The 21,305-nt window shown below is 45.1% G+C and overlaps 1 protein-coding gene across 11 annotated transcripts in view; it reads right to left on the reverse strand.

Annotated features, from left to right (window-relative positions):
* Positions 1–21,305, reverse strand: part of EXOC7 (exocyst complex component 7) — a 94,771-nt gene that overhangs the window by 67,462 nt on the left and 6,004 nt on the right. For all 11 annotated transcript variants that reach the window (XM_073606146.1, XM_073606154.1, XM_073606147.1 and 8 more), the window contains exons 4-6: positions 11,503–11,608; positions 11,054–11,276; positions 6,120–6,287 (exon numbers count right to left, since the gene is read on the reverse strand). In XM_073606146.1, the coding sequence (XP_073462247.1) occupies positions 6,120–6,287; positions 11,054–11,276; positions 11,503–11,608 (497 nt within the window). The remainder of the gene's footprint in view (positions 1–6,119; positions 6,288–11,053; positions 11,277–11,502; positions 11,609–21,305) is intronic.

Genomic DNA, 21,305 nt, shown 5'->3' on the forward strand with positions numbered 1-21,305 from the left:
CAGCCATAGGTGCCACCAGTGCTATCAACAGATGTTTGATTTTAAGGACATAGGCGAGATATGACTCAATCACCGCCGGCTTAGCCGGTCCCAACCAGTCTGTCAGATGGCATAGCTGCCCAGCCCAATAATAATAGTATAAGTTAGGCAATGCCATGCCAGCATCAGCCTTAGGGCACTGCAGAGTGGAGAATTTAAGTTTCCGCCTATAGGTGGCCCAAATAAAAGGTGATAAGTAGCGTGTCCAGGGCTTTAAAAATAGGATTTTTTTAAAACAGCTTACCTGTAAAATCCTTTTCTTTCGATGGACATCACGGGACACAGAGCCACAGTAATTACTGAGGGGTTATATAGGTATCACTGGTGATTGGACACCGGCACACCCTATCAGAAAGTTCAACCCCCTATATAATCCCTCCCCTTGCAGGGATACCTCAGTTTTGTAGCCAAGCAATATAGTGTATTAGAAGAGGGGCGGGACCTCTGTGTCCCGTGATGTCCATCGAAAGAAAACGATTTTACAGGTAAGCTGTTTTAAAAAATCCTATTTTCTTTCTTGAACATCACGGGACACAGAGCCACAGTAATTACTGATGGGATGTCCCAGAGCAATGCTATCTGAGGGGGGGGGGGGGGGGGGAACCACGACCAAGTAGGGTGCAATCAGACCTGAGGAACCTGTACCGCTGCCTGCAGCATACTACGCCCAAATGAGATATCCTCATGCCTTCTCACATCCACCTGATAGAATCTGGTGAATGTATGGACTGAAGACCAGGTTGCGGCCTTGCAGATCTGAGCCATAGAGGACCGGTGATGCACTGCCCAAGAAGCACCAATAGCCCTTGTGGAATGTGCCCTGATCTGAAATGGAGGAATCTTCTGTTTCAAACCGTAATCCTGAATAATCAACTGTCGAATCCATTTAGAAATGGTAGCTTTTGACGCTGCCTGTACTCTATTGGGAACCTCTGGCAGCACGAACAAAACATCCATTTTGCGAATCTGAGCAGTTGCCTCGAGATAGGCCTTGACTGCTCTTACTACATCCATGTAGTGATCTCTCTTCCGGAGAACAGGGATCTGGAAAAAAGGAAGGCAGAACAATGTCTTGGTTTAAATGAAAATCAGAAACCACCTTTGGTAAAAAACTAGGATGAGGGCGCAGTACCACTCTATCCTTGTGTAAAATCAAATAAGGCTCCTTACAGGAAAGGGCTGCTAATTCTGATACTCTTCTAGCAGAAGAAACGGCTACCAGAAAAATTAACTTCCTTGTCAACAAGACCAAAGGAATCTGACTTATTGGTTCAAAAGGCTGTTTCTGTAACACAGACAGAACCAAGTTCAAGTCCCAGGGGTTTAGGGGCACCTTAACCGGAGGATTAAGACGCATCACCCCCTGTATAAATTTTCGGACCAAAGAATGCAAAGCAAGTGGCCGTTGAAATAATACTGATGAGGCCGAGACCTGGCCCTTCATGGTACTCAAAGCCAACTTCATCTCTAAACCCAATTGTAGAAAATCAAGAATTCTACCTATCACATATTTTCTGGGATGCCAACCCCTGGATTCACACCAGGATACATAAGCTTTCCAGACTCTAAGATAAATCATCCTGGAAGCTGGCTTCCTTGCATTGATCAAGGTAGCTATCACAGAACCTGAAATCTCACGACTCTTCAGAACGTGGGTCTCAATAGCCAAACCGTCAAATTTAGCGTTTGTAAGGCAGGATGGAACACTGGACCTTGAGATAACAGGTCTGGGCGTACCGGTAGTGTCCACGGGGAACCCACCGTCATCCTTACTATTTCCGCATACCATGTCCTTCTGGGCCAAGCGGGGGCCACCAGAATTACTGACTTCCTTTCCTGCCTGATCCTGCAAAGGAGTCGTGGCAGTAGCAGAATAGGCGGGAATGCATAAATCAGTGAGAACCGATGCCACGGAATCACCAATGCATCCGTCTTGCATGCAAGAGGATCTCTTGTTCTTGCCACAAATCTGTCTGTCTATCTTTTTGTTGAATCGGGATGCAAAAAGATCTACATCTGGGACCCCCCATCTTTGGCATATGTTCCAAAAGACGTCGGGATGTAGAGACCATTCCCCTGGAAGTAACCTCTGGCGACTTAAATAGTCCGCCTGCCAGTTCTCTATCCCTGGAATGAAAACTGACGATATGCATGGCACATGCCTCTCTGCCCAGACTAAGATCTGGTTCACCTCTTTTTGAGCAGCTCGGCTCCTGGTGCCTCCCTGATGATTGACATAGGCCACTGCTGTGGCATTGTTGGACTGGATCCTGACCGGGCAACCCTGTAGCCTGATAGTCCAGGCCTTTAGGGCTAGACATACCGCACGGATTTCCAGAATGTTGATGGGTAAGGTCCTCTCTGTCTTGGACCATACCCCCTGAACCGCAGACTGTTCCAGAACTGCTCCCCAACCTGACAGACTGGCATCTGTTGTTACCACCGTCCAGGTAACCGGCAGAAAGGATTTCCCCTTCTGCAGGTTTTCGGGAATGAGCCACCAATTGAGGCTCTGGCGCACCGCATGAGACAGGTGCATCGGAAAGTCTAATGCCTGAACCTTCTTGTTCCAGGCCGACAGAATACTGTGTTGCAGCAGTCTTGAATGAAACTGAGCATAAGGAACTGCTTCGAATGAAGACACCATCTTCTCTAGCAGCCTCATACAAAGTCGGACAGAAGGACTCTTCTTGGTCCTGACTGCCAGAATCAGCTCCCTTAAAGCAGTTATCTTTGCCTGAGATAGAAATATTTTCTCCTGGCTTGTATCTATGATCAGACCTAAATACTCCAGTCTTCTTACTGGTTTTAGGAAAGATTTTTCTAGGTTGAGGATCCAACCTAGGTGTTCCAGATACTTGACTGTGGTTCACAAGTTCCCGTACAAGGAGGCTACCGACCGGTCTATCAGTAGCAGGTCGTCTAGGTATGCTATGACAGCTATACCCTAAGCCCTTAATCTGGCCAGAGGAGGGGCCAAGACCTTTGTGAACACTCGAGGTGCAGTGGCTATCCCAAAAGGCAGAGCCACAAACTGGAAATGGCGCCCTCCTATCTCGAAGCGCAGAAACTTCTGATGAGCAGGAAAAATGGGCACATGCAGATATGCATCTCTGATGTCTATCGATGCCAGAAATTCTCCTCCCCGCAGGGTGGAGACTACTGTCCGAATTGATTCCATGCGGAAGGACTGAATGCTTAGAAATCGGTTCAGATCCCTTAAATCCAGAATGGGTCTGACATCCCCATTCGGTTTTTGGACCATAAAAAGGTTGGAATAGCAGCCCAATCCCTGGTCCTTTGCGGGAACCATCATAATGACCTCCTGCGACAAAAGTCGCTCTAACGCTAGAAGGAGCGACTGCTTCTTCTCTGGGGACGCTTGATCTGAGGAACCGAGGAGAGGGAAATTTCTGAAACTCCAGCTTGTACCCTAAGGTTACTGTGGAGATTACCCATCTGTCCTGTAAGTCCTCCTGCCAGAGCTCTGAGAACTGTCGCAGTCTTCCCCCCATTCGAGCGAGCGGGGGCACCCATTCATGAAGAGGTCTTAGTGTTTTGCCTAGTAGGCTTCTTCCCCCAGGACTTCTTTTGTTCCTGGGGTTGACTCTTGTTTCTGAACCCAGACGGAGGAGGCCGTCGAGACTGCCTGGAGGCTGAAGCCCCTAGCGCTGGAGAAAGAGTCTGTTTGAAAGAGGGACGCTTACTCTTCTTGACAGGTAAGAGGAGTACTTTTCCCACCAGAGATTCTCTTGATATGGTCATCCAAGTCTTCTCCAAACAACCTTGCACCACGAAATGGAAACCCAGCCAGCAGCTTCTTACATGGTGCTTTGGCTGACCAATTTTTCAACCATAGGATTCTACGTATATGCACCAACCCCAGTGAAAGACGAGAGGTTTGCACAATAGAATCTCTGATGGCGTCAACAACGTAACATAAGGCCGCAGGAAGGTTAGCCAACCCCTGGGCCTGCTGCTCAGGTAAAACTTTGATAACCTGCTTAACATGGTCTCTTAAGTACTGACAGACTCCAATCGCTGCAACTGCAGGTTGAGCCACTGAACCTGCCAAGGAGAAAACATCCTTCAATAGGGATTCCATCTTTTTATCTACAGGATCCCTGAGCATCTGAGCATTGTCTACAGGACAAGTCAGACTATTATTTACGGAGGAAATGGCGGCATCAATGGCCGGTATTCCCCACATTTTAATAAACTTTTCTTCCATCGGATAAAGTGTTGAAAACTTTTTCGGCGGAAAAAAACGTTTGTCTGGGTGATCCCACTCAGAATAAATGAGCTTTTCAAGTAAATTATAAACAGGAAAAGCATGTGTTGTTTGAGGAGGTTTCAGTGACCTTAAAGAAGAAGAGGGTTCTTTAACTGATTCAGATATGGGCAACTTAAATGTGGAGCGGACCAATCCAGTAAGGATCTGCACTAAGACTTTCTCCTCCTGGGAAGTCGCAGAGGGTCCCTCGTCACCTGATTCCTCCGAAGAGGAATCATCCATCCCATCCCGATCCTCTGAAAGGGATTCCTCTCCTTTTTCCCAGGGCTCCTCTTCCTGAGGGTCTTGGGAAACAGAGGAAGGCCTAGTGCGTTTTCTTCCACCGAGTGAAGATGTAATCACGGCCATTAATCTTTCCTCTAAACCACTAGTGGTTGAGGAAAAAACCTCCTGTGTAATGTATACAGGGGCTGAAGTGCAGGAGACAGATATAGCCCCTGACCCCAATGGCTCCCTCTGGCTAGCCGTCCCTGGCCCCTCAGGGGGGGAGGATGCTGCAGAAAGGGGGTCCTCAGAACCCGAACGAGATCCCCTAGAGTCTCTGGTTCTTGGGGTGTTTGAACCTCTTCTACCCATAGTGCAAAGCAACAAGGAGGAGGTATCACAAAATGAACACTGACTGCTGAGCGATGTAGTCCGGCAAAAAGCCTTTTTTTTTTTTTCCAGTTTTTGCTGCCTGTGGCGAGGAGACTTGGATGCTGCATGGAAGCCTCCATCCTTTGACCTGCTAGCAATAAAAATCCCCCTGTTTTTACCTGCACCATGCAGAAGCGGTGATTTTTTCGCTTACATAATCTTTGGACAAGAGTATCTTCCTTCTGGATGACTAGTGCTGTTTTGCCACTCTACACCTGGAAATATCCATCCTTGGTACCCATCGTATGTTCCTTGGTGTTCCTACTGCCGGAAGTTTATCCTGCCTGTTTCAAAATTCAGGATTTCCTTTTCCAGCCGATGGGGCTCATTGCCTGATTGACTCCATGTCGCTAACAGGGGAGTCCACCTCTTTCGGTAAGAGTACCCATCTTTTTTACTTATTTGATGTCTAACACCATTCATGCTAGCCCAGCCCTACGGATCTACACTATACTCACCAGTTCTTTGGGTTTCCAACCATCCATTTCCGTCCTGCCTCCAGTGTATGGACATGAGTTAACACTCTATTCACCCACTATTTTTTCATTTTGGACTTATGTTTTTTTATCACATTTTTCTATTAATACCCTATACATGGACTTATGTATGTTTTAGTTTTCTCATAGTTACAACATTGTTTAGCGCTGCATTTTTTTATTTTAACCTTAGTTGTTTTTCACAACGTATGCTGCTGCTTATTCACTTTTGTTTTTTATAGAGCCCAGTGTTCTTTACTTATTTCCTAAACAAGTCTATAGTTACTTGGTAAAGACTTGGATCCTTTTTTAATCATAGGCACCACATTGGCCTTACGGCAATTCAGTGGTACTATTCCAGTCATTAAAGAGTACCTAAGAATTAGATACAGCAGGCTTTGTGCACAGGGGCATAGTTAGGCTAAAACAGGAAAGGACCTTCTCCAAATTGGAAGAGCACAATTGTTTAAACTGTCTTTGTATGCTGTAGCACTAACAATACCCTTCACTGGAAACACCTGAACTTAATAATTTGAAGGGGTACCCACAACCTTCTAAACATGCAGAAAGGTGATAGTCCGGTGTCCACAAACTTTTGACCACATAGTGTAGGCAAGTATACAGAGGGTGGGATGCTTGAGAAGATAAGAGTTACAGTGCATATTAAATCTGACCTGGCCTCTTGGCTGGTTTCTTGGTGGGGGTATCCTTCTTCTTGTTAGGCACAATGGGAGAATAGGGGACCCCAGGAGTTGCACTGTTCTTTCGGAAATGTTCTTTCAGTCCCTTTATTGAACGATCCAGTTGGCTGGAGCGAATCTGGTAGTATACATTCATAAAGTCTGCAAGGAGAAGCAGATTAATGAATGAATCATCTTCAATGAGGACAAGAGTAAACAGAATGCAAATAGGTCAGATTGCAACAATGCAGAAAAAAAAGAGATAATTATAAAGTCAGAAAGCAATACAATAAAGCTGGACATTAAAAATTATAGAAACTACTTCTAATAGTAAAGCAGGCAATAAGGAAGACTTAAAGCTACATCAAATCTAATATTGTAATTCTATTTGATAAGATTAAATGCACTTTAAGGGAAAACTCCACTTTGAGAGAACATATAACTGTCACAAGACATTCGGCAAGGTAACCACTGACTTACCATAGTAGGTCTATCAATGGGGGATCAATAGCCCTTTATTTAACCAGTGCACTGGATAAGCAGCCATCAAACCGCCGATCCACCAGTTGAGTGCTGTGTTCCGAGCTGTCATTAAACAGTTCGAAGCACTGAGACACCATACCCAGTTGAGCCAAGGGGGCTGGGCACTGTGTTATCACTGTGATTGGTCATCATAGCGATCACAAGGTACTATTTACAGTGCTGGTCCCTCCCCTTACAACAGGGGAAGTAAGTAGAGCTTATGAATAGGCACAGAATAAATGGATCAGCAGCTGCAGCTGCTGATTCATTCAGTTTTTTTAACTGCCTGTGGCATCATCGCACATGCTCGATGCCAGCCAGTGGCGCCATGTTTTGAGCTGAGAGATTGTTGTCTACTCTTGTGAGTATATTTGCTTAAAATAAAACTCATGTCATTTTTGATACTGGGCCGTGGAGTATTCGGTTTACTTTCTCTAAGCATTACTGGTCAGATGATTGTGGAGGTGGTCCACTCAAGCTCTTTGAGAGGGGTTTGAGACATTTGGCTGGATTAATTCCAAGCTGCTGTTAATTGTCCTTTTCATACATCTGCGCCAGACCAATCTCCTATAATTTGAGATCTGATCACTCCATAAGGAGTGTGCATATCGGTGGTAGGGCAAACCATAGGAACATTTTGGCTGAATCCGTCACCACATCAACTTTGGAGTAGATTACATATTTAGGACTTCTCATTGTTTGCTATGGCACTTTCAATTTGATAAACTCTATTGAATGTTGCAATTTGTTTATGGCACATACTCTAAGTTGTTCGAATTCTATTTTAAATTGCATTATATGTTAATTTATAATTTGAAGAATTTGATATAGGTTTTATAATTATTCATAAATTATGTTTATTACGATAACTTATTTGATTGCACATAAGACACTAATGATTTTAAGAGACAGCGCACTCATCTTAGATGCGTTTTGGGGTATTTCAAATGTTTAAACTAAGAAAATGCACTATTTTAAGAAAAAAATAAGATCATTTTGAAATAGATGGCAGCAACACATCTTTAAAAAGTTTTAACAGGACAACACAAAGCTGGCAAGGTAAGTGGTACTAACAAGGAAGAGCTGGAAGAACATTTTGCAGCTAATTCGGTTAATTGGCAACAGGTCAGTAGCATGACTGAGTATAAAATGGGCATCTTAGAGAGTCAGAGTGTCTCAGAAGTAAAGATGGGAAGAGGTTCACCAAATCTGTGAAATGCTGCATCTAAAAATTGTTCAACAAATTCAGAATAATCTGCAATGTAATATTGCAAAGACTTTAAATATATCATCATTGACAGTATATAATATCATTGAAAGATTCAGAGAATCTGAAGAAAACTCTGTGAGCAAGGGACAAGACCAAAACACAATACTGGATGACCATGATCTTCAGGCCCTCAGACAGCATTGCATTAAAAACAGGCATGACTCTGTGATGAGCACAGTAATACTTTAAAAAAAAAAAAATCACTGTCTGTAAACACAATTTGCCATGCCATCCAAAAATGCAAAGTAAAGCTCTATCATAAAGAAGCCATATCTGAACATGATCCAAAGACACCACCATCTTCTCTCAGCCAAAGCTCATTAATATGGTCTGTTGCAAAGTGGAAAACTGTTCTGTGGTCTGACAAATTGAAATTACATTTTTGGCAACCATGGGTGCCACATCCTCCGGACTAAAGAGGAGAGAGACATTCCAGCTTAACAGCGCTCAGTTCAAAAGTCTGCATCTCTAGTGGTATAGGGGTACATTAGTGAGTATTGAATGGGCAGCTTGCACATCTGGAAAAGCACCATCAATGTTGAAAGATATAGCCAGGTTTTAGGTACTCCCCCCAAAACTCTAGCAACTGGTCTCCACAGTTTACAGAGTGTGGCCCTGTGCCAACGTTGAGACTTACTGCTGCCATTAATTTCAAAATCACCTTATTTTCTTAAAATGGTGCATTTTCTCAGTTTAAACATTTTATATATTTTCTATTGTGAAAAAAATATTGGTTTATGAGACTTGCTAATCATTGCATTATATTTTTATGTAGATTTTACACAGTGTCCCAACTTTTTTGGAATGGGGGTGGTACTATTCTGGCATTTATATTTTAACACAAAATAGGGGGAAACAGTTTTTTTGAAAATCTGTGGTCTTTTTTCCCCTTTTTATAGTAAAAAAAACCAGCACTTATTAACCGCTTGCCGACCGCCTCACGCAGATATACTGCGGCAGAAAGACACGTACAGGCAGAATCACGTACCCGTACGTTGCCCTTTAAGAGGCGGTAGGGCTGGGCGATTTTGTCAAAAAAAAAAAAAATCTGCGATTTAGAAAAAAAAAAAAAAAAACTCGATTCACGATTCGAATCGAGTTTTTTATTTTTCTGGACACCGTGCCGGTCCTCAGGAGCTGCGGGCAGGAGTTTTTAGGCGAGGCCGCGACTTCAGCTTAGTCCGCGGCGTCCGGCCTAGCGGACTAGGCCGAAGCCGCGGCCTCGCCTAAAAACTCCTGCCCGCAGCTCCTCAGGACCGGCGCGGTGAAAAAAAAAAAAATCTAAAAAAAAAAAAAAAAAAAAAAAAAAAAAATCTAAAAAAAAAAAAAAATCTAAAAAAAAAAAAAATCTAAAAAAAAAAAAATCGATTTGCTTAAATTTTTAATTGATTTGACCTCTCAACTCGACTCAAGATTTAAATCAATTTTTTCCCCAGCCCTAAGAGGCGGCCTGCGGGCGCGCGTGCGCCAAGCTCCGTGAGTCGGGTTGCGGGTCCCGCGGACTAGATGTCTGCGGGGATACCTGCGATCATCTCACGGAGAGAAGGAACGGGGAGATGCTAATGTAAACAAGCATCTCCCCGTTCTGCCTAGTGACAGTGTCACTGATCTCTGCTCCCTGTGATCGGAAGCAGAGATCAGTGACGTGCCACACGCAGCCCCTCCCCCCAGTTAGAAACACTCCCCAGGACACACTTAACCCCTACGCTGCCATCTAGTGGTTAACCCCTTCACTGCCAGTGTCATTTACACAGGAATCGGTGAATTTGTATAGCACTGATTGCTGTATAAATGATAATGGTCCCCAAAATGTGTAGAAAATGTCTGATATGTCCGCCATAATGTCGCAGCCCCGATATATATAAGGTCCCACAGTTAACAGTGATGTCAGAGCACAAACCAAGCCATGAAGTCCAAGGACTTGTCTGTAGACCTCTGAGACAGGATTGTATCAAGGCACAGATCTGGGGAAGGCTACAGAAAAATTTCTGCAGCATTGAAGGTCCCAATGAGCACAATGGCCTCTATCATCTGTAAATGTAAGAAGTTTGGAACCACCAGGACTCTTCCTAGAGTGGGTCGCCCAGTCAACTGATCGATCGGGGGAGAAGGGCCTTAGTCAGGGAGGTGACCAAGAACCCGATGGTCACTCTGACAGAGCTCCAGCGTTTCTCTGTGGAGAAAGGAGAACCTTCCAGAAGAACAACCATCTCTGCAGCACTCCACCAATCAGGCCTGTATGGTAGGGTGGCCACAAGGAAGCCACTCCTCAGTAAAGACACATGGCAGCCTGCCTGGAGTTTGCCAGAAGGCACCTTATGGACTGTCAGACCAGGAGGAACTAAATTCTCTGGTCTGATGAAACAAAGATTGAACTCTTTAGCCTGAATGGCAAGTGTTATGTCTGGAGGAAACCAGGCACCACTCATCACCTGGCCAATACCATCTCTACAGTAAAGCATGGTGGTGGCAGCATCATGCTGTGAGGATGATTTTCAGTGGCAGGAACTGGGAGACTAGTCAGGATCAAGAGATAGATGAATGCAGCAATGTACAGAGACATCCTTGATGAATACCTGCTCCACAGGGCTCTGGACCTCAGACTGGGGTGAAGGTTCATCTTCACCAAGATAACAAAGGAGTGGCTAAGGGACAAATATGTGAATGTCCTTTATTGTTCCAGCCAGAGCCCAGACTTGAACCCGGTTGAACATTTCTGGATAGATCTAAAAATGGCTGTGCACCGACGCTCCCCATCCAACCTGATGAAGCTTGAGAGGTCCTGCAAAGAAGAATGTGAGAAACTGCCCAAAATATAGGTGTGCCAAGCTTGTAGCATCATACTCATGTACATGTGATTTTTTTTTTCGTTTTTTATTTTTAATAAAATTTGCACAGATTTCAAACAAACTTCTTTCACGTTGTCATTATGGGGTATTGTTTGTAGAATTTTGAGGAAAATAAATGAATTTAATCCATTTTGGAATAAGGCTATAACAAACAAAACGTGGAAAAAGTGCAGCACTGTGAATACTTTCTGGATGCACTATATATAAAATACACATTGAGAAAAGAACTATGGTCTATTGTAAAATAATCTTGTACTATTTATAGAACCTCAGCGATATGCACTCACCTTGGTTTCTGCCATACTCTATCAACCATTGAGAGATGCGTATGATGTCTTGTAAGATTCCTTCTGGAAGATGCTCTAGAATTCCCTCCTCTTGTCCTTCTATCTCTTCATCTGTACCAATGAGGTCCAAGATGAGAATAGGAGGGACTGGTTTGCTGTGCCTCTGAAGGAGGTTACGAAACTCAGCATCCAAGGATTCCTTTCCTCTTTCAAACAGCGACTTCTGCAAAATAAGGGTGATGACTATAGAAAATGTCCAAGAATTACCTTTGTTATAAGATAGAGAACATAACCTTTGAATTAGGAGCAAAAACCTCTGAAAAAATTCAGTATAACAGTACAAGATTGATTTATTATCTCCATTAGCATGTCTAGTTAATTTACGCTCTGAATTTTTATTTTCTAAACAAATTAATTGTTTCTTAGCAAGCGTATGAATGGTAACGTACCACTCTGTTTAATTCAGGGCTGTCGGGATTGTTATCCTGAAAATACTCCACTGCTTTCTGAATCTTAGCAATGCAGCTTAGGTATTCTTCTAGTCGTCCCGATGGTCTAAAAGATATAAAGAATGAAAAGTGATTTCCATACATAAAACAAATAAAATTAAGAACCTACCACAAAATTGAGAGTTACACTTCTTTAAATTACCGACAGATTTAAGGTGCATACATAGCCAAACCCTGTTAAGTTTTTTACTGCCTTTGAGATTCATCCTGGTCACCATGGCCATTGAGACTGAAAATGATGGTGAATTCAAACCTTTACAGCCCTCATCAGAGCAAGAGGTGAAGGTGAATCTATTATCTAGAACCCAAAACCCCCATTATGGTGAAAATCCTCGCTTCTAAAGCTTTCCTCTAACTTCCTGTTACGTCTCTGATAGAGTGGCTATACATGCACTTTAAAAATCATAAAAATAGTCCATTGCAACACCATGGCAAGTGCAGATCAAATTGAGGCTAGGAAGGCAGCCTCCTTGGCTGTAAAGGGTAGAAGGGTTTAATTCCACTTTAAGAATAAGAGTAATTATCTTCCATCATACAACACATTAAACCAAGGGCTACTGTATATTAAATATGTAAAAGGTCAGCAACACAAACTGAACTGAATATGGCAAAGCTTGTCATTCAAGGAAACCACTTAGAAATTTCTCAGGGGGTACTTTGTATGTAAAAGTCAGTTCAGAAAAAATAACGCATGGCCGTTGAGATTTTAAAAGCTATCTGTTGGAGAGAGCAGAATATAGAGCAAATCCAGGTGGAGATTATTAAAAACAGAGGCTTGCAGTGGCCAAATAACCAATGCCACATGCCTGCAAAATTTTGGCATGTTAACAGAATGATCTGAAAAGAAAATGATCAAACACAGTTAAAACCCAATTGAACTCTCAGGTCAAACCTGGTATACACTATCAGTTTTTTTTTTGTTCAACCCAGCGGGAGCTGAATGAAAAAAACTGAAGAGCTTGAGAGGAGATCCTGTAACAATTCGATGTTAGTACAGCACTCTCATCGCTGATCTATTGTGTTCTGACAGGGGGACAACCCCCTGCCACAACACACCAGTATGATCAGATGCCAATTGGCAGACCTTTTTTGGTCATGTCCCATTGACAGAAGGCTGGCTTCTGACTAAGTGGCTGTCATACACACAGTCCGAATTTCGGCTAGTTTCTAGTGAACTGGCTGATAGTGCCCGATATTTTGCCCATTTGTTCGACCCTGTAGTCAGCTAAATACATTCCAGGTGCATCAAACAAAAAGGTCAATGTCTTGTTGTTTAGCCCTGCTGTATGAGATCCCAGCTTTTTGGTGCAGGGGAAAGCACAGGCACACTGCCCAGTCCCACTGCTAGCAGCCCTCTAAACTCTATGATAGGCTCAAAGCTGATGCGGCTGAATGGTGCAGTGCACCGAGTGGTACTAATGTTTAGGGCAGTATGAGGCCATGGATGAATGCCTAGAACACGGACTGCTTGCCTTCCAGGCATTTACCCTGGGTGCATACTGCCCTAAATGTCAGTACCACTTGGTGCACCATCTGGCCCCAGCAGCTTTTAGCCTCTCATAGTGTTTTACAGGCTGCAGAGGTGTGCATAATACCTTACAGTTCATTTTCTTTCCAAAGCAGCCACAGCCTGAGAAGAAAAACCTGCCCACTGCCAGAATACTGAAGAGAAGGACTCTTGCTCTCCAATGAAGCAGTGGTCTCACTGCAGAGGGCCAACACACCCCCTACTAAATCATAACCAGAGCTCCCATCGCTTTATGATGGCAGGATCCAAACCACCCCCCCTTTCATCCCATTGTGGCTCAACAGGGTTGAGGACATCAACAAGTTGGAAGCTTTGGTACTCACTGCCCAGAACGAGGGCGGGGGGCAATATATAAAAATGTGGTTCTACTGGAACATGTTTATCTATTCTGATGGGGGCAGGGCCCTTCTAGAAACCTGTTCTGGGAACTGAACTCTTTCGCCCCCTATCTTCTCCATGCACACCCCAGCATGACATTACCCTCCTTTTTCTTTTTCTCTCCTCTCCCTCTACACCCTTTTCTGTACTCCTCTATTTCTCCCGTTCTCTTGACTCTCTCTTCTCCTCCCCCAAAAAATTGGGTACTATGACTGGTAACCGACAGTACTGGAGCTTGGAGACGTCTCTGCTCACGTCAGCCTCTAGGGGTGCTTTCATCCCAATGACCAACGTAGCTTATAACCAATACTTAGGATATTGTCCCCGCCCCTAGGTTTATTATTTTCATTTGCTGGACCTCTTCATATTCAAAGACACTTTTGGTGTTCTTGCACTTTGTATTCCATGTATGTCCTCTTCTTGTATGGCATTTAACCTGTTATGAAACGTCGCTGCAGTTTTGTCTTGCATTGTTTTGTTGGATATTTTATTGAAAAAGAAAAAAAAAAAAAAGAGCTCTCCAATTAGCAAGGAGCACAAGCTTTGCCGACTGCAGGGCTTTAGGTATGACCAAGCAAGGTGTGTTTTGGACCTCTGCAGAGACCACTGCTTTCACACAGAGAGCAAAGAGTCCTTCTCTACATCATGCTGGCAGTGGACAGGTCTTTCTGTTCAAGTTATAGCTCCTTAAGAAAATACTGAACAACTTTTTGTTTGGATGCATCTGTTTTTGTGGGCAGACCCTGTCTGTACACTCATAGGCCTTGTTCAAGACGTACAAAACTGTGTGCCAGTGGTGGGACAGATGAGCGGGGGGGGGGGGGTTTCAGTGTTGGGGCAGAGGAGAAAGGAGGTACATTGGTGGGACAGATGATCAGTGGGGTACAGAGATGGGGCAGATGTGCAGAGGGGTGCAGAGGAGAAAGGAGGTACATCGGTGGAACACATGAGCAGGGGGTTACAGTGGTGGTGCAAAAGAGCAGGGGGTACAGTGGTGGGATGTGTAGGAGGTACAGTGGTGGGGCAGATGAGAAAGGGGGTTACAGTGGTGGGGCAGATGAGAAAGGGGGTTACAGTGGTGGGGCAGATGAGCAGATAAATTCAATGTTAGGACAGATAAGAAGATGGTTCAGCGGTGAAACAGAAGAGCATGGGGGTACAGTGGTGGGGCAGATGAGAAAGGGGGAACATTGGTGGGGCAGATGAGCAGGGGGTTACAGTGGTGGGACAGAAGAGCAGGGGGTTACAGTGGTGGGACAGAAGAGCAGGGGGTTACAGTGGTGGGACAGAAGAGCAGGGGGTTACAGTGGTGGGACAGAAGAGCAGGGGGTTACAGTGGTGGGACAGAAGAGCAGGGGGTTACAGTGGTGGGACAGAAGAGCAGGGGGTTACAGTGGTGGGACAGAAGAGCAGGGGGTTACAGTGGTGGGACAGAAGAGCAGGGGGTTACAGTGGTGGGACAGAAGAGCAGGGGGTTACAGTGGTGGGACAGAAGAGCAGGGGGTTACAGTGGTGGGACAGAAGAGCAGGGGGTTACAGTGGTGGGACAGAAGAGCAGGGGGTTACAGTGGTGGGACAGAAGAGCAGGGGGTTACAGTGGTGGGACAGAAGAGCAGGGGGTTACAGTGGTGGGACAGAAGAGCAGGGGGTTGCAGTGGTGGGACAGAAGAGCAGGGGGTTACAGTGGTGGGACAGAAGAGCAGGGGGGTGCAGTGGTGGGACAGAAGAGCAAGGGGGTGCAGTGGTGGGACAGAAGAGCAAGGGGGTGCAGTGGTGGGACAGAAGAGCAGAGGGGTGCAGTGGTGGGGCAGAAGACCAGAGGGGGGCAGTGGTGGGGCAGAAGAGCAGAGGGGGGCAGTGGTGGGACAGAAGAGCAGGGGGTTACAGTGGTTTGGGCAGATGTGCAGGGGGTTACAGTGGTGGGGCAGATGTGCAGGGGGTTACAGTGGTGGGGCAGATGTGCAGGGGGTTACAGTGGTGGGGCAATGTGCAGGGGGTTACAGTGGTTGGGCAGATGTGCAGGGGGGTTACAGTGGTGGGGCAGATGTGCAGGGGGATGCAGTGGTGGGGCAGATGTGCAGGGGGTTGCAGTGGTGGGGCAGATGTGCAGGGGGTTGCAGTGGTGGGGCAGATGTGCAGGGGGTTGCAGTGGTGGGGCAGATGTGCAGGGGGTTGCAGTGGTGGGGCAGATGTGCAGGGGGTTGCAGTGGTGGGGCAGATGTGCAGGGGGTTGCAGTGGTGGGGCAGATGTGCAGGGGGTTGCAGTGGTGGGGCAGATGTGCAGGGGGTTGCAGTGGTGGGGCAGATGTGCAGGGGGTTACAGTGGTGGGGCAGATTTGCAGGGGGGGACAGTGATCTGAGGTGTGAAGGTGCACGAAGTGGGGCTGATCTGAAGTGTGGAGTTGCCGGAATTTGGGCGGATCTGAGGTGTGAGACTGTAGAATGTTAATTTCTCACTACTAAAGTAGTTTACAGCATTTACTTTATAAAAAAATCATTTTTGTGATCGAGAGTGTGAAGTTGACATTTATTTGTTATAATATTGGCACGCTCAAAACATTTTTCGGCACACTGTGCTCAAAAGGTTGCCTACCCCTGTTTTAGTGGCACCCTGTGAACTGAAGTTCCTACATATAAACATGGTACGTTCCAACATGTTTTGGTAGACTTTTAGACATTATTTATAAACAAACACAGTTTTACTATTAAAAGGTTGCTTTGCAACAATTTGCACATGTACTTTTGTTTATAAACGTATCTAATTTTTATTGTTACTATTTCATGTTTTCATGCATTTCCCCCATATTATACATGGTGATGGTTTACTATCTCTTTATTATCATATTTTTGTTTTTTGTTTGTTTTTTTTTTTTTATCTCTTCCTCCTCCACCCCCTCTTTTTTGGCCACATGTGTTGGCAATTTAACCACTTGACAACTGGGCACTTAAACCCCCCTCGTGACCAGACCAATTTTCAGCTTTCAGCGCTCTCACACTTTGAATGACAATTACTCAGTCATGTAATACTGTACCCAAATGAATTTTTTGTCCTTTTTTTCATACAAATAGAGCTTTCTTTTGGTGGTATTTGATCACCTCTGGGTTTTTTATTTTTTGCGCTATAAATGAAAAAAGACCGCAAATTTTGAAAAAAAACGCATTTTTCTTAGTTTCTGTGATAAAATTTTGCAAATTTGTAATTTTGCTTCATAAATCTTGGCCACAATTTATACTGCTACATATCTTTGGTAAAAATAACCCAAATTAGTGGATATTATTTGGTCTTTGTGAAAGTTAGAGAGTCTACAAGTTATGGTGCAAATCATAAAAAATTGATCACACCTGATGTACTGACGGCCTATCTCATTTCTTGCGACCCGAACAAGTCAGGAAAGTACAAATACCCCCCAAATGACCCCTTTTTTGAAAGTAGACAATCCAAGGTATTTAGTAAGATGCATGGTGAGGTTTTTGATGTTGTCATTTTTTCCCACAATTCTTTGCAAAATGAAGATTTTTTTTTTTTTTTTTTTCCCCCCCCACAAAATTGTCATTGTAATGGTTATTTCTCTCACATGCCATGTATATACCACAAATGACGCCCCAAAATACATTCTGCTACTCCTCCTGAGTATTACGATACCACATGTGTGGGACTTTTTCGCAGCCTGGCCACATAGAGAGCCCCAACATGCAGGGAGCGCCATCAGGTGTTCTAGGAGCATAAATTACACATCTAATTTGTTGACTACCTATTACACTTTTGAAGGCCCTGGAGAACCAGGACAATGACACGTGACACTGACGTGGCACTGATGACAAATGGCACTGATACGTGGCACTGATACGTGGCACTGATGACAGATGGCACTGATACCTGGCACTGACACTGATGTGGCACTGATGACAGATGGCACTGATGACAGATGGCACTAATGACAGATGGCACTAATACGTGGCACTGACAGATGGCACTAATACGTGGCACTGACAGATGGCACTAATACGTGGCACTGACAGATGGCACTAATATGTGGCGCTGATGACAAATGGCACTGATATGTGGCACTGATGACACGTGGCACTGATGAAAGATGGCACTAATACATGGCACTAATACGTGGCCCTGATGACAGATGGCACTAATACGTGGCACTGATGACACTGATGACAGATGGCACTGATACGTGGCACTGATGACAGATGGCACGTGACACTGACAGATGGCACTGATGACAGATGGCACTGATGACAGATGGCACTATGTGGCACTGATGACAGATGGCACTGATGACAGATGGCACTATGTGGCACTGATGACAGATGGCACTTATACGTGGCACTGACAGATGGCACTAATACGTGGCACTGACAGATGGCACTAATATGTGGCACTGATGACATGTGGCGCTGATGACAAATGGCACTGATATGTGGCACTGATGACACGTGGCACTGATGAAAGATGGCACTAATACATGGCACTAATACGTGGCCCTGATGACAGATGGCACTAATACGTGGCACTGATGACACTGATGACAGGTGGCACTGATGACAGATGGCACGTGACACTGACAGATGGCACTGATGACAGATGGCACTATGTGGCACTGATGACAGATGGCACTGATGACAGATGGCACTTATACGTGGCAGTGGGGACAGATGGCACCGGGGACAGATGGCACTGGGGACAGATGGCAGGGGCAGATGGCAGGGCAGGGCAGATGGCAGGGCAGATGGCAGGGGCAGATGGCAGGGCAGGGCAGATGGCAGGGGCAGATGGCAGGGCAGGGCAGATGGCAGGGGCAGATGGCAGGGGCAGATGGCAGGGCAGATGGCAGGGGCAGATGGCAGGGCAGGGCAGATGGCAGGGGCAGATGGCAGGGCAGATAGCAGGGCAGATGGCAGGGACCGTTAACAGCGGGACACCTTTTTTTTTTTTCTTTTACACTTACCGCCGCAGCGGTTCCGTTCTCCCTCCTCACACGCTGTCTCTGTGTGAGGAGGGAGAGCCGGCGATGAGAGATGATCTCATATGTTTACATATGAGATCCTCTCTCATTGGCACCGCCGATCGCACTGTAAACGGCCGCTGTCATTGGCCGTTTACGGTGATCTGTGACTGGCTGTGTCCGAGGGACACGGCCAGCACAAAACTTCCGCGATGCGCGCCCGCGGGAGCGCGCAATGCGGAAGTAAACAGGAGGACGTCCAGGGACGCCCTCCCGGCAATTGAAGTCCGCGCTGTAGCCGTCTTTCGGCTATAGCGCGGACGCCTAGTGGTTAAAATCATTGAATGCATCATGTGACATGTTTGAATCTGGTATATATTTGTCAAACAATATGTGGTCATTTTGTTATGACTAAGCAACAATGATGTTGTGAAACGTGTCAGTTGTTTGTCCTGTTTCTATTGTCACATGGACGTTGACCATTCGTTACAATAAAGGCTTTTATTGGAGTGCGGCTGTCCAGAATCCATTTTTTCAATACCTAAATTTCCATAGGCGAAGCTTTAAAAAATTGTAACAGTTACCAGTTTAGAGTTACAAAGGAGGTCCAGTGCTAGAATTATTGCTCTCACGCTAACTATCATGGCGATACCTCACATGTGTTGTTTGAACACTGTTTGTATTTGCGGGCGCGACTTTTGTATGCGTTCACTTTTGCGCACGAGCATTGAGGGATAGGCACTTTTTTTTTTTTTAAATCGTATTTATTTTATTTTATTTTTTATTTTTTTGTATTTTTGATCACTTTTATTGCTGTCACAAGGAATGTAAACATCCCTTGTGACAGCAACAGTCAAGTGTCAGGCATTCTTTTGGAGAGATCTGGGGTCAATAAAGGCCCCAAATCCCTCCTTTGCACTTAAAAGCATTCAAAATGCCAAGTGTTGCTGTTTTGAATAGACATTTTTTTTTTAATCTGATGCCTTTACGGCTCCAGTAAATCGGAAGTGATGTCATAACATTGCTTCCAGGTTACTAGATTCCGGCTTTGTTGGGGTCTCCAGCCAGCCGGCGAACGTGCCAGCTGGTCACTAGGGCCTCTCGGTGGGACGGGTGAGCCGGGCGAGCCACGGAAGGCTTTGGGGGCGCATCGGTTGTTATTACAAGAAAGTCAACCATCTTTGCTAAAAAAAAAACAATACCAGGGTAATCCTGGTACAACTACTTGAAGTAGAAGGCCACATATATGCGTTACGTCAGCGTGAAGGGGTAGAGTAAACAAAGTGCTGAAGTGCTCCGAGAAACCTCATGCTGTGAAGTGTTGCACACACCCCTTTTGTGCCCTTACTCACCAGAGAGAATGGGCCCCCTGCTGGTGGGCATGACGGTCTAACCCACTTAGTTCTGGTGAGGGGGTGCTTAGTAGATCTTCTCCATCTTCCTAGGATGACCGGTGATGCGAAGTGTCTAGCTGCCAATATTGGCGTCAAGGCACAGATGGAGAACACTAGTATGCTCTGTACACACAATAGGGTTTTTCCGACAACAAAATCCATGTTTTTTTTCCGACGGATGTTGGCTCAAACGGTCACACAAAGTTGGTCGGAAATTCCAAACTTCAAGAACGCGGTGACGTAGAACACGTACGACGAGCCAAGAAAAATGAAGTTCAATAGCCAGTGCTGCTCTTCTGCTTGATTCCAAGCATGTGTGGAACTTTGTGTGTCGGAATTGTGTACACACAATCAGAATTTCCGACAACAGATTTTGTTATTGGAAAATTTGAGAACCAGCTCTCAAATTTTGTGTGATGGAAATTCTGATGGAAAATGTCCGATGGAGCCTACACACGGTCGGAATTTCCGACAACAAGCTCCTATCAAACATTTTCTGTCGGAAAATCCTATCGTGTGTACGGGGCATAAGAGTTCTCTCTTTCTGCTGTGGTTCTTGCACAGTGAATTTTCAAACACAATTTTTTCGCAAAAAAAAAAAAAAATCATAATAAAAACCCCAATTTTTTTGTATAATATGAAATATGATGTTACGCTGAGTAAATAATTGCCTAACATGTCATGCTTTAAACTTGCACCCGTTCGTGGAATGGCACAAAACTACGGTACTTAAACATCTCCATAGGTGAAGTTTTAAAAATTTCTACAGGTTACCAGTTTAGAGTTATAGAGGAGGTCTAGTGCTAGAATTATTGCTCTCGCTCAGACATTCGATACCTCATATGAGTGGTGCAAACTAGGGATCAACTGATTATCGGTGCGGCCGATATTCACTTTTTTTGGAAGTATCATTCAAAAAACTGGTACCGTTCTTTAGAGCGGACGGTCGGCTTTATTGTAATAACCACCGATGCGGATCAGCAGCCACTCGGCTGTTATTACAAGCAGTAGAAGGGGACGTTCCCTCCCACCGCCTTCCGCCGCTCGGCCGGACTCTCCTGTCCCACTGGGAGGCCCGAGCAACCAGCCGGCACGTCCGCCGGCTGGCCGAAGACTCGGATCAGGTAATCCGGAAGCAATGTCATGACTACTGGCATCTTAAAGGCGCCAGTTTTACAAAATAAAGTATTCAAAAACGCCGATCTTAACGTTTTGAATACTTTGAAGTGCAGAGGAGGGGTTTGGGGTCTTATATACCCATGATCTCTCCATAAAGAGTACCTCTCACAGCGATTAAAAAAAAAAGAAAAAAATTGTAAAATGACAGTATAACATTTTTTTTTTTTTTTTTAAATTTACAAGCTATCGGCAAAAAGTATTGGCTATCGGCAGGAGAGGTGGCCGAAATATCGGTATTGTATGGGCCCTGAAAAAACAATATCGGTGCGTTCACTACTGCTCGCGAGGATGCAGGGACGGGAGCGC

Source organism: Aquarana catesbeiana, linkage group LG12 (assembly GCF_042186555.1).
Source record: "Aquarana catesbeiana isolate 2022-GZ linkage group LG12, ASM4218655v1, whole genome shotgun sequence".
Taxonomy (NCBI): domain Eukaryota; kingdom Metazoa; phylum Chordata; class Amphibia; order Anura; family Ranidae; genus Aquarana; species Aquarana catesbeiana.